Source organism: Agelaius tricolor, unplaced genomic scaffold, assembly GCF_023055355.1.
Source record: "Agelaius tricolor isolate 1412-34295 unplaced genomic scaffold, bAgeTri1.0.p SCAF_1, whole genome shotgun sequence".
Taxonomy (NCBI): domain Eukaryota; kingdom Metazoa; phylum Chordata; class Aves; order Passeriformes; family Icteridae; genus Agelaius; species Agelaius tricolor.
Window position 1 is genome coordinate 69,338,939 of NW_027269261.1, and position 13,211 is coordinate 69,352,149.

Genomic DNA, 13,211 nt, shown 5'->3' on the forward strand with positions numbered 1-13,211 from the left:
TTCTCTATACATCATGTGCAATGATAATGGTAGTTCCTGATACACTTTACAGTTTCATTTATCATGCCAATTTGGCTTGTGAGCATTTTAGGATTTATTAGGACAAAATGTTTCTCTTCTCATCCTGTTTCTATTATTCTACTTCTCAGTTAACCTGCTTTTGTTTTCTGGTAATACTATGTATCCAGCATGTCTACTGGCTTGCCTTATCAGGATATTTCATTACTACACTGCTGTATTAATGAGATGTGATGTAAGCTCAGTCACATGGTCTATACTCAGTTCTACACGTTTTGTATCAATGCTCTGTCCTTTTTATATAACCAAGAAGAATTTCACATTTAGTTAGCTCCTAAAATGCTTTAATAAATTAGGAACTCATTTATGATTCCTGCAACTGAAATTGTTTACATTTGATACTGTGCTAAATGTTCTTTTGTCTAGAAAATTAATTTTTTTATTAAGGGTGTTCTAGCATGACTGTCTTCCCCATGCTGTAGGACATACATGCCATAGCAAAGCAACAAATCTAAACTTTTCCAGTCCTGATTTTACTCTGTTCTGTATCTACACAAAATTATTTGCCTGTTAAAATTTCTCCTGGATTATTTATGGGAGTCATCAAGTTCAAACAATTTGTTCTTGTAATCAAACCAACCCCTACTGCAGTGCCACTTTCTTATTGCCTTCCTACTTAATTTCCTTTCAAATTCTGAAAATTTGCTTCTAGGTTGGCTTAATGGATCTATAATTGTCATGATCAGCCTTACTGAGGGTAAATCTGACCCAGATAGTATGAGATACCTATCCAAGGAAACCTTTTTAATTGTTTCCTGAAATGATTGTGACTCAGCTGTTTCTACTTTTGCAGGCTACAGAATTACTCAATAGCTGTAAAGCTGCCTTTCTTCCATTATTTCTTTTTTCTTAACAAAATATGTTCTGTATTCCCAAAATACATACTTGCATAACAGCTGTATTCATTTTTAGTTTCATGTGCAATATCTGCACAGTCCCTCACTTTATTATCCTGTTCTCTTCAAGTTCTATCCACTTCAAATTGAGACATGTAAGTGTTTTGTGAATTGTTTAGCAAAATTGTTTTACTTATTGTAATTTTATCACTTGACTGCTATTTTCAGTAGCATTTGGAGTTTCTTCTAAATATCACTGAACTTATAAATTTCTTTCCCTGTCCTTTATATCAGATATGAAGATCACATAAATCTTTCCCTACCTTTCAGCTTTATGCTCAAGTTATTACTTGTTCTGTCAAGAAAAAGCAAAGGGAAAAGACAGTCAAATGTTGTTTGAGACCACAACATTTCTAGGCCTGTCTTGTATTCTTAGTGACTGGGATGTCTGTTTGGACTCATTATCCTTTTTGTACCTTAAGAATACATTTTAGGGATAGTCCAACACGTATCTGCCAAGTCCTTGCTGTAAGTGGCAGTTAACAAGTTCTCTTGTTTAAGCAAGTAGGGCCAGTGATTGGGCATTTCTTGACTTTGGAACACAGTATATCACTTGGCTGAAATACAATTCTGAATACCTGGAAGGTAATATGCAAATTTAAAAGTCACATGTGTAACATGGACAGCATTTTGCTGAGTAAATACTAGTGATGGTTCCTTATTTCAAAAAAACATTTGAGAACTATGTCAAATTTTCTTGGTGACTGAACTCCCTCTTTCATGCTAGAGAGCACCTTGCTACTCAGACACTTAGCAAGAACAGCATTCAACCCAGCCATGTCCTTTTCTTGCTTCTGGCAAATCTCCAAATTATTGATTGGCTGCTATGATAAGTGCACTGGATTAAGTCAAAGACATTTTTTTAAAATGTAATTGTAGAATGATTCTGTTATCAAATAGACAAATGTCCAAAATTTCTAGTGCCTGGGAATCCCTGTAAGGCTTTTAGGTATAATACTTGCCAGTGTTATTGCACTGAAACCTACAAACCCTACTCTAAAATGGGCAGCAGTCACCTGAACCTGGTAGTGCTGTCCAACAGTTTTTGACATCAGGAATTCTGGACATGAGATACATTTTGTTATCCCATTCTGACAGCTGATAATAAATGATGAAACACTTCTATGAGTTCCATTGAGAAAACTTTCTGGTAAACATCAGACTTAGAGTATCTGCCAGTCAAGTCTACCACTTGGACATAATGTGTTAAAAGCAGAATGATTGGTAGAATGCTTTTGAGAAACACTTTCTTTTTTTAAATCTTAGATTTGCTATTAGACACTAGTTTATATGGAAGTGGAGAGATCTGACAAATAACACTTCTGCACAGTCTAGCAGATATGTAATGTTGCAGATTTTTGCTAGGCTTGTGACTGTCATAATTGCTTTTCTCGCTTGTCAGCCTGCGCATGTTTTTATTTAGCTGTTTGATTTTTTAATATAATGTGCACATTATTTAAGTCACTTGAACATCCTGAAAACAAGGACATGTTTTCTGCCATGAGCAGAGCATGGAAAATTATTATGTGAAATTTTAGAGTCCTTATCAGCGCAGTTGAGTAACACCTTTCAGATACTCCATGAAGTGAGTTTGTGTCTCTTGTGCTCAATTTAGCATTACAAATACCTCAGATCAGGTCATTACAGAACTTGCTTCCTTAGGCTGTCATTAATATTGGTGAATTAAGATACTGACCTTGTTGATTATTCTTCAAGGTTTTTAAGGGCTTTGATCTTTGCATATAGTGAGCACTTTTTAAAAAAAGTGCTGACTGTAGCCTTAATTCATTGTCTCAATGTCTGAGCAACCAGACCTTGGTAGTTTCTTTGAGCACAAGTTTCATCCTAAACTATAGTTTTTATCTCAGTAAATAGTTTTACATTCTTCATTCAAATATTACATTCTTCAAAAATAAGGGCCATTTTCCCTGTTCTCAAAATAATGTATTTGGTGATTTTTATACAGAAGTAAAATGGATTTCTTTTGCAGTTTTTCACCTAGTGTGTACGTATAAAAGGCTGTGACCATGGTCACAGGGGTTTTCAGGATGAAGAAGAGATGAGAATGTTGACTCTATGATCAGAAGGCTTGATTTATTATTTTATGATATATGTTACATTAAGACTATACTAAAAAGAAATAGAAAGGAAAAGGTTTCTTCAGAAGCTAGCTAAGCTAAGAATAGAAAAGAATGAATAACAAAGATCTGTGTCTCAGACAGAGAGCAAGAGCCAGCTCTGCCATGAGTGGTCAGTAAATCCAAACATCCACAGGAGACCAATCACGGGTCTACCTGTTGCATTCCACAGCAGCAGATAACCATTGTTTACTTTGGTTACTGAAACTGCAGCTTCTCACAAGGAAAAATCCTAAGAAAGGATTTTTCATGAAAGATGTCTGCGACAAAAGGCAATTTAAAATTAATTAGTATGAGTATCCCAAGTAGCCTAGCCATGGCAACTCAGTGTTGTACAGCCCTGATTTATCTTGCTTCTTCAGAGAGTAAATTTCTGTTCCCCTGCTGGGTTCCTTCTATACTACCTCACTCAAGCCTGTCTTTCATATACCTCTATTAAAAGTTGTATCTTGTGAACAAGTCTCTTTACATGCCTTTTTACAAAATGAAACATAGATGCTGTGAAAAGCTTTGCCTGGGACTTGCTAATTTGTCTTTCCCTTGTTCTAATACAGATATTCTCAAATCATGATTTTGGCATTACCTAAGCCACTACTCTTCTTTGCAAAATTGATGCATGGAATGTGAGGCAGGTGATTCGTCTGTTGTATAAAGCAATCTGTATTGAACAAGCCACTTCTGAATATATTCCAAGGCATTACAACTGCTAATGACATGAAATAGTTCATATTTTCAATCACCTGCCACTGGGAGGAGACTAGACATGTTCTGACTTCTTCATGCTATCTTCTCACCTGCTAAAACAGCACTGTAGCTGCTGAGGAAATGTGTGTTGATCACGGAGAATGGGAAATACGGTTACTTTGTGTATTTTCCCAATATGTTGCACGCATTTGTTTTAGGTGAGCAAAAGCACCAAACCTAACACCTGACCAAGCTGTTGCCAATACTCATTTGAACTGGTTCCCAAAGCAGCACGTAACCATGTTAAATAACTGTACTTCAGGACAGTTTGTACTCCCCCCTCACCACCTCATGGTTTTGTTTTAATCAACATAAGTTAAAATGTTAGAAGGGCTAGTTAAAGCTGCTCTGCTTTCATATGCCCTTCAAGGGTTCTCCTGATGTGGGAGCAAATGACTTCTTGGCCTTTGTGGCTTACCTGAATGTTGCAGAAGCTTGTAGTGCTACTGCCGTGACTTCAACTAGTGCAAGTGTCTAGCAGCTCACCTTAACAAGGATGTTAAATGCCAAGCTAATGAACTAGTGGTATTGGGAAGACATTCTCTCAAGTCTAATGAAGAATTTACTGTGTGTCAGGTGTCTTTATCAGCTTCCATGTAACTCTTTAGAGTGTGCAGTTTTGACTGCCAGCCCTGCCTTCATCATGGAAGTGTTAATGACAACTATAATGATAAATCCTAGATTTGTTTCAGAAAAGGCCTGTTATTATCTCAGTGTTTTTAATTTGAATAATATGCCATGTAAATTGAAATACCATTGTTTTTGACAGAAAGGCTCCTCATCTTTCTATCCAACCGCCATTGGTTTTTGGGGTTTTTTATTGTCTTTCAAAAGAGGAAATCAGTGAAAGTGGGAAGCTCAGATCTTTGATTTTGTATCCTCCAGACAAGTCAGAGGAAGTCTTTACCAAATTTCTGATGTCTCTGACCACTCTGTATCATAGTCCTTTTTGCTTGTTCTCAGAAGTGTTTTGATTTTGTAAAGGGAGCTAGGAATTCTTGCAGCCTCTTCCCTCAGTCTTGTTTCCCAGTGCTCTTGCAGTCATTTGTTACTGTGGGATCAAAATACAAGTTTCAGCTTGCCTCCAGTTCCTGTTGCCCACTGTGCAGGCAGAGCTCTGTCTGATTCCTTTGATGAGTGAACACCCAAAGTTTGTGACATGAAAAGTACACATTTTGAGCATGTTGTGGGCTTGTTTCCTAGCTGGTGGCATGACTGGGAACGGAGGGATGTAATGGCAGTGGATTGTCTTTAAAACTGTGCATAGAATCATAAAATAGTTTGGGTTCAAAGAGACTTTTAAATGTCATCTAGTCCAGCTCTCTTGCTATGAACAGGAACAGCTTCAACTACTTTAGGTTTCTTAGAGCCCTATAAGCTGACGTTGAATATTTCCAGAGATGGGACTTCTCCCACCTGTTTTGACAGCCTGTTCCAGCATTTCATCACTCTCATCATAAAAAAAAATCTCCCTTATGTCTAGTCTAAATTTACCTTCTTTTAAAACCATTTTAAAAGAGGGTTTACCCTCTTTTAAAACCATTTTAAAAGAGGGTAAACCAGTTTTAAACCAGTTTAAAACCATTACCTCTTGTCCTATTGCTATAAGCCCTACTAGAAAGTTGAAGAGCTTGGAGTGGATTTTCAGTGTTGCCCTAAATGATTTTAAAGGGTAAACAGACTTTTACAAGATGGTTTCTGTTTGTTACCTTCCTCCATGGACTCTTTAAAATTTGTTCACTGACAGCAGCAGGTGGAAGGTCACTGACATTTGCAGATCTGAAAAGGCACAGCAGGAAGGTGATCAGATAATTGTATGGCAATCTTAATCTGTTTCTAGTATTTCAAGTCTTCATCAAACCAGCTATCCTTAATTCAGCATGTGGTAGGGTTGTTAATACTCCCTTTCTTATTCACCAGGCTAAAGAAAAAATGCCAGAAAAACTAGTTGTAAATGTTAAAGTGCTCTGCATTGTTCTGAACTGTGAATAAGATAGAAAAATTCTTGCCACTGTGTTTTCTGGGTGCATGATCCTGCCTACACACCTGGTCCTATTTGCTGAGTTATATAGAACATTTAATCTTGTACTTGGGGAGAAGAACATTATTGTAGTTGGCATTATCTACCAGCTCTTTATCTTCTCCTCACAAAAGAAAAAGCTAAACCCTTTAAGTTGAAGGTACAGATTTTCTTATCTAATTAGATTTGAATATGATCATTAGTTTAAGGACTTGCAGGTGAGGATGGGAACTGATAATTCTGCAGTTGGTCACTCCTGTTTCCTCAAAATAATTTTCGATATTAGTCCAGTTAAAAATCAGTGATGATGCATGTTTCAAACTCAGTGTATTGATAAAATTAATCTGTGGTATTTATGTTGTCACAGCTCTTTAATGTTGAAAGGTGTTGAGCCACAAAGTACCTGTGAATTGGAGGTGGATGCTGTAGCTGCTGACATTTTGAATCAACTGGATATTGAAGGTGAATTGTTAATAACTTTCCATGTAAATGGTTTTAGAACAGAAACCATGTCATAGTTCACTCTTCTTTTAAAGCTCATCTTAGTTAAATCACAATCCATATTTCAGTGTTAGTGAATTGTTGATCTTCAAATTTATAAAGTTTAAAAGAAAATAGTTAACTCTGGAAGAAACGGGGTTATAAAAATAGGTTCTTATCAGAACAATATAAAGAGGGGTTTTTAAATACATAATAGAATGTTTCAGACCTATAGGAAAAATACTAATGGAAATACCAATATCACGTGTGCATGTATGTGTATGTATGTACATACACCCATATATGCATATATACACTACTTGGTGGGAAGACAAGAAAAAGCCAAATATCTAGATTACAAATAGGAGATCTAGAAAGCAAATGAAGTTACACCTTAACTTTTACCTAATACCAAATCCTAGAGTAAGGCAGGAATGGCAATTAAAAAAATAACAGGCTAGAATGACAAAGAGATGAGGAAAAGTGTTAGAATCCAATTTGGGGAAAGAATGCTTTGTCATTTTGGCAGATTTCCCTTCATGTATAATTGCATATTTCAGCCCAGATTGGCAGGAACCCTGGTTTGCAAGCTATATGGGAGGATGAAAAGCAGCGACGGAGGCAGAAATGTGAATCTTCTCAGATTAAGCCACCTGAGTCACAAGGTAAAAAAAACCCAAACAATTGAGCAGCTGTTAATCCAAAAATTTGAATGAGAAGCAAGCACGAGGACAGAATTTAAATTAATGTATCGTGTTTGAGGGATTTTTAGATGTACTGGTTTTTTTACTTCCAGGCTTACTGATGGTCCAGTATGTGTTTTCCAATTTTGAAAGCAAGATGATGTAACCTTGCCTAACAACATCATGATTCAGCTGTCTGCAAAACATTCTAGACAGAATGAATGATAATGGTAGTTAAGATTGTGTGCTTTGTGATGGAAAACATTTAAATACCAACAAAACTAAATCTCTTTATCTTGAAGCCTTCTATTGTAGTTTATGCACAAGGGCAGTCCCATTGAATTTCTGCAGAATTATAGCTAAGGTGTTATTAGATTAAAATTCTAATAGGATAGACAAACCCCTGTCTTTATGTCCCTGTTTTTATGTAAAATTCATTACACGGGGAAGACTGTGCTCTGCAATGTAATTGCATAGTGAGCAGGCTATTCTCCATAGAACCAAGGCCATATTTCTTTTAAAATATGAATGATATTTGGCAAATAAGACAGAGGATTGAATGAAGGAAAGAGGCAGGTTCCTGGCTAAGGCAGACTACTTTCTGGTTGACTTTTTTCATGTGTTTCTGTATAATGTTATTGAGGCTGCATAAGCCAGACTTCTCAAAAATGTTCACTGATTTTTCTTGGATGCTCACCTTGGGTTAATTGCATCATGATTTGTAAATGCTGTTGTTACTCACAGTTACATATGAGATCAGTTGGGAGTATGTGAAGTATTTTCAAGTTTTTTAATACACTTGGAAAGTCAGCCCTCGGATTTGGCCCTGAAAATTAGCAGGCACTTCAACTTTGAGCCTTTTTCTAATAAAATCAGTAATTTTAGCTGCTCTCTGTGTTGAGAGGTCAAAGTGAAACTGAATAACAAATATTTTTCAAATTTTAAAGACCGTGGATTTGTGCCAGCAACAGAGAGTGAAAAATTTTTTCAGAAGAGACTTAAAGAAATTCTCAAGCAAAATGACTTCTCTGTGTAAGTGTTTAGCCATTTGTCATAAAATATAGTATGCCATGCAAACCTTAAATATGCATTTAAAACTTGCTTTTCAATTAACTAGAACGTTGTCAGGATCATTGGACTACAGTAATGGATCAGAGGAGTTCTCTGCTGAATTAACACTACATTCTGAGGTACTTTCTCCTGAAGCCTTTCCGTGTACACCAGCTAATACAGTAGAAGTGCATGATGATAAACAGATGAGCAAAGGTGAGTTTTTTAATATCCTAATTGTTTAGGCAGAAATCTATGTCATGGTTTGTCTGTTCATACTATTAACAGAAGTAAGCCAAGGAAGTTGTGATTGTTACTTACGAAAAACCAAAGAGTACTTTTGGGTTTTGTTACTGTTAGAGTAAGCCTTTCTAAAATTGCTACAGCAAATAATGGAAATATACTTGGATAGTAAAATCCATTCTGAAGTGGCTTGCTTTCATAATGTATTGATGTCTGTGACTCAGAAGTTTTATGCTTTTTCTTCTCTTTTTTACTTTTAAAGACTCCAATAGGATGCATACTGATAAAGAAGAGGAAGCACTTATTAATGAAGAAGCAATTTTAAACATTGTGGAGAATAGTCAGTGCTTTCAGCCTTTGTCTCAAAGACTGAATCAGACTACTGTTTTTAGTGAGTATGACTGGAATGTCTTTTCTTCCAGACTATTTTATTGTTCCACAGTCTTTGTGTTCCCTTAGGCTACCCATCATGAAATAAAGAAATTTATTCAAGGAGTTTTTCAGGTTGAAAACAGGTTGAGACTTCACACACACAGACACATACCCTACCACCACCAAAACACACTCTATGTTTTCTAAGTGTCACCAGGACTGTATTTGTAGAGGCTGCTCTGTTTGACTGGTTCAGTAAGCCCTGTCCTCTTGCTAAGTCAGCTCAATGCAGTCTCTTGTGGGTATTGCTCTTCCTTGTGCTCCTAGGGCTATAAGGTTAAAACTATCAGAATGAAGATGATTTTGACTGTCTGTCCGTGATGCTCTTGCAGTTACTGGCTGCATCTTTCGTACAGTTAAGGTAGGAAACTTGCAATGTGTTCTGTCTTCAGAAGCTCAGCTGGCTGGAGGTACTGGGCAATAGTAGGTTGATAATGAGAGGCAAGTTGCAGCAGAGCATTTCCCAAAATTTTTAGATACAAAAACAGTTGAAGGCAAAGAAACAAGAAGCAAAATACTTAAGAGGAGGAGAAAAACCATGACAGTAAAATTGCAAGGCACGAGGGGGAAACAACCCTAAAATAACCAAGAAAGGACCTTGTATGAAAAACTACGAGGTAGAAATAGTTCAAATACTCTGAAGGAGATGAAAAGCACATATTTCATTATATATCTCTATGTATGTTCTTTGGTAAACATAATGTATAATGTTCATGTGAACCATAGTGTGGGGCAGGGAGGAGTATTTAAAACCTGTAGTAGCCTCCATTTCTTTTGATACTCATAGTGTATCAGTATGGGCTTGGGCAACAGTAGATGTCTGTGGGTAATACAATATACAACCTTGAAATCTGTTCTTGCTAAGAAAGGAGGAGTAGATGAAGTTAGATTTAGAGTGTAGTTTTATTTTGCAGAGAATAGGCAAGATTTTGATTATAGAAGTTTCATAGGCAAAGATTTGAATTTATTGAAAGAACTATAAGAAATTCTGTAAGAGCTGGCAAACATGAGCAGACCTGAGAGGATAAAAAGTGGCTAAAGTAATATGTAGGGGGTAATAAATGTAATATGTACATTTGAATTGCTCAACCAAATTGAAGTGTTGAAATGGTCTTTTTTTTTTCCATTGACTAGGTAATCAAATTGAGATTATATTACTTTATTTTTCACTTTCTTTCTCTCCTCCCTTCTTGTCATGCTGATTCCTGGTGTCTTGTGTGACTATGAGTAACATGCTGCATATTTATCTCTTATGCTCCCTCATAGCCTGCACCACTGTTCACTTTCCCTCTAGTAGAGTTGTAGTGCCACAGGGACTGTGAACCACATGACTTCTGCTATTCAGTGTGAATTACACCCCAAGGTTCATATTAACATGAAGCAGAGGTTGGAGTTTAATGATGAGCCTCACCAAGGGCACAGGAGCCAAGAACAGAAAGTATAATTGAGAGTGGGTTAATTCAAAAACTCTGGAAAAAGGGATGGTTTCTGTTGTAAAGGATTGCATGGTATCTTGTGAAGCCTTTGCAAAATATGAAAAATGCCTTTCTCACCAATGTTGAGATCTATTTTATATAATTCTCAAGTTCGTTTTAATCATATGATGCTTCCCAAGGAAAGAAATTAGAGATTGTAGTTCTTAAACTAGAGAAGGAGAGAGAAGTAACAAAGATGCCTGGTAGACTTCAGGTCATAAATTGATTATGAGGTCAGATGATAGGTAAGTAGGAAGAGAGTGAGAAAAAATTGTGACTTGGAAGGATTTTTAAGAAAAAAACAGAAGGAAAGTGGATAAATTACTGTAAGCTTGGATCAAATAAAAGAAATATAAAATTTGAGAGGAGTGATGTCAGGTAAACTTTCAGTGTTTCAAGAAACCTTGGAATAGAACAGCTTAAAGTGACATGAAAAGGGAGCCAAAGTTGAGCATTATATTTAAGAACAGAAGGAGGAATGGTTGGTCAAAATCATCATCCCTTTCCACAAGATGCAGTGACTGAAAGTCCTCAAGTGATACAGAAAAAAGTGCTCAAAGCTAATGCAGCTATTAAGCAAGAGAAGGCAGTGATGCTTCAGAAGCTGTCACTCAAGCTAAAATTAAAGGGGAGAGTGAAGCTTTACTGAATATGAGGAGGTAATAGGAGAGTGGAGACAGAAAAGTGAGTCCACTGCATCTGGTACAATCAGAAGAGTAGGGCAGAAAGAAAGAAAGTTGTCAGTTTTAGATACAGAGCTAGAAAAGATAAATAATAAAATTTGAAAAAACAAGATATGAAAAGAGCTTTGTTTCTGTAGCATGCCTTGCATTAGACAGTAAAAAACTAGATTTTTAAATGGTGAGGGGCTTTTTTCTTTGGTTTGGTTGTTTTTGTTTTTTACTAGTAGACTGTAACTAGTCATTTACAAGTAGAACAAAATATAGATTCTACTTGTATGGGCTTTTTCTGCAGTGGGCAGTAGTGCTGATGAGGCCATGATTGATCTGTTGGCTGGACTGGAGAATGATGGATATCAGATGGGACATCAAAAAACACTCTCTCACCATCGTTCTCTTGGAAGCTGGCGAAATTCTCAGAACAGTGATGATGAAGAAAATGAGCCACAGTGTGAGAAAGAAGAAATGGAACTTAGCTTGCTAATGTCCCAGAGGTGGGACAGTAGCGTGGAAGAGCCTGGGCAAAAAAGGAGGTATATATTTTCTTTTCTTAATATGTTCTTTTTCTGCCAGATCTTTCCTTCCTCCCACCTTGTTTTCAAGTATGCTGTGAGCCCAATGAGATGTGGCGAGGTCTCTGTTAACAACATGGAAAAATCTGTGCAGATCTTGGGATGGAATGCACATTGTTTGGATGATGATGTGACTCATCAGTGTTACCTGGAAATAAAGATTCAGTGTTTAAGTTTGGCCAAACATAAGCTTCTAGTTTGCTCTTTGAGGAAGAATTAAGTGGGCTTTTTGTTCTACAAGTCCAAATACAAGAAAAACTTTAGTGGTAACTTGCTTGTAAGGTCACACCTTGGGTATGATGCAAATGTTAAGGTGTATCTTGTACATCTTTTAGTAAAGTCAATATTTAAGAAGTATTCATATGAAGACTAACCAAGCAACCTGAGGAAGAAACATCCATTTGTTTCCATGTTCAAAGCTTAAATCAAAACATGAATGTTGTTCACTCTGCTTGACTGCTAAAGGTCAGGAACTTCAATATATTTAAGGCCAAGTTTCTTGGAACACCTTCTCAGGTTGTAATTACCTTTTGTACAGTCTGCACTGACAGGCATTGAAAGCAGCTATATCCAGTTTCTCTTGACCCCTGCTTTCAGCACAGCTTCTGATATTTATAATTCTGTTTGAAGTGTGAGGAACTTCACAGACATAACATTTTTATATTTGCGGTTTTTTTCCTACATCAGAAATTGTAATCATACTATGTTTCAGAGAACTAGAGAGGTATAGAAATGCTTCTTTTATTTCCATAAGGCACATTAAAGTTGTAACAGAACCAGAAGTTAGTTAGTTCATTAGTCTCCCAGTTCTAGAGATAATTGATCTCTAAAGCTAGTTTTCCTATCTGACCTTTGATTTTCTAGGGTTTTTTTCCCTCCAGTAGTCTGAAAAGTTAAAATTTCCATCCAAAACACTTCACATCAAACTTCAGTTTAGTGGTAGTTACTGTGAAAACCCATATCTTGCAAAATTCATTAGCTCAGGCACAGCTCTGTATGGGCTTGACTCTACAACTTCAGGAGTTGGGTTGGATTCTGAAGCAATTAACTGCTTTCATGCAGAAAAGAATCCTATTTAAAAACTCAAGAGACTTGATGAGCTGTCTCACTGATATCTTACTCACATATGCCTACACCTTAATCCCAGACAGAAAACACTAGGGAAAATGTACATACTGTGTGCTTCCACTGGGAGTGAGCTTTTGTTCAGAGGGAATTACAAGTTCTGTTGCACTGAGATCTCTACAGAATTTGGACTGATTTCAGACACAAGCCATGGGTATCTTTGCCCCCTGCATGATTCTGCTCATGTGTGAAGAACCAGTTTGAGTCTGATGATGGATCTGACTTTACTCTGCTCGGGCTTATTCCATCTGTGTGACTTCCTAATGCATCCTTGAATATCCATACCAAGGCTTTTCTGTTAGTGAGTGTTTACCAGTCTTACATGATCTAAGAAAATCTGTTGTGCTAATGAGGAGTAACCACTCCCTATTGAATGAATTCAATGGCTTGGGTTTGATTTGTATTGAATTGGAGAAAAAAGCCCACCAAGACCTGGACTAGTTCATGTATGGTGATATCTTTTTGTCACATAAATTTTCCCAGAATCCAAACTGATAGGCTTGAATGAGGAGAAATCCAAGTTACCTGCAGAGGTCATCTCCAGGCTGATTGTGTTTACTAAAATTGACAAAGATTTACCTGGGATTGCAGTATA

The 13,211-nt window shown here is 36.8% G+C and overlaps 1 protein-coding gene across 1 annotated transcript in view; it reads left to right on the forward strand.

Moving 5' to 3' along the window:
* Positions 1-13,211, forward strand: part of REV3L (REV3 like, DNA directed polymerase zeta catalytic subunit) — a 114,719-nt gene that overhangs the window by 52,989 nt on the left and 48,519 nt on the right. The window contains exons 6-11 of the mRNA XM_071438423.1: positions 6,244-6,338; positions 6,917-7,021; positions 7,987-8,071; positions 8,157-8,305; positions 8,595-8,723; positions 11,215-11,452. Coding sequence (XP_071294524.1) covers positions 6,244-6,338; positions 6,917-7,021; positions 7,987-8,071; positions 8,157-8,305; positions 8,595-8,723; positions 11,215-11,452 — 801 coding nt within the window. The remainder of the gene's footprint in view (positions 1-6,243; positions 6,339-6,916; positions 7,022-7,986; positions 8,072-8,156; positions 8,306-8,594; positions 8,724-11,214; positions 11,453-13,211) is intronic.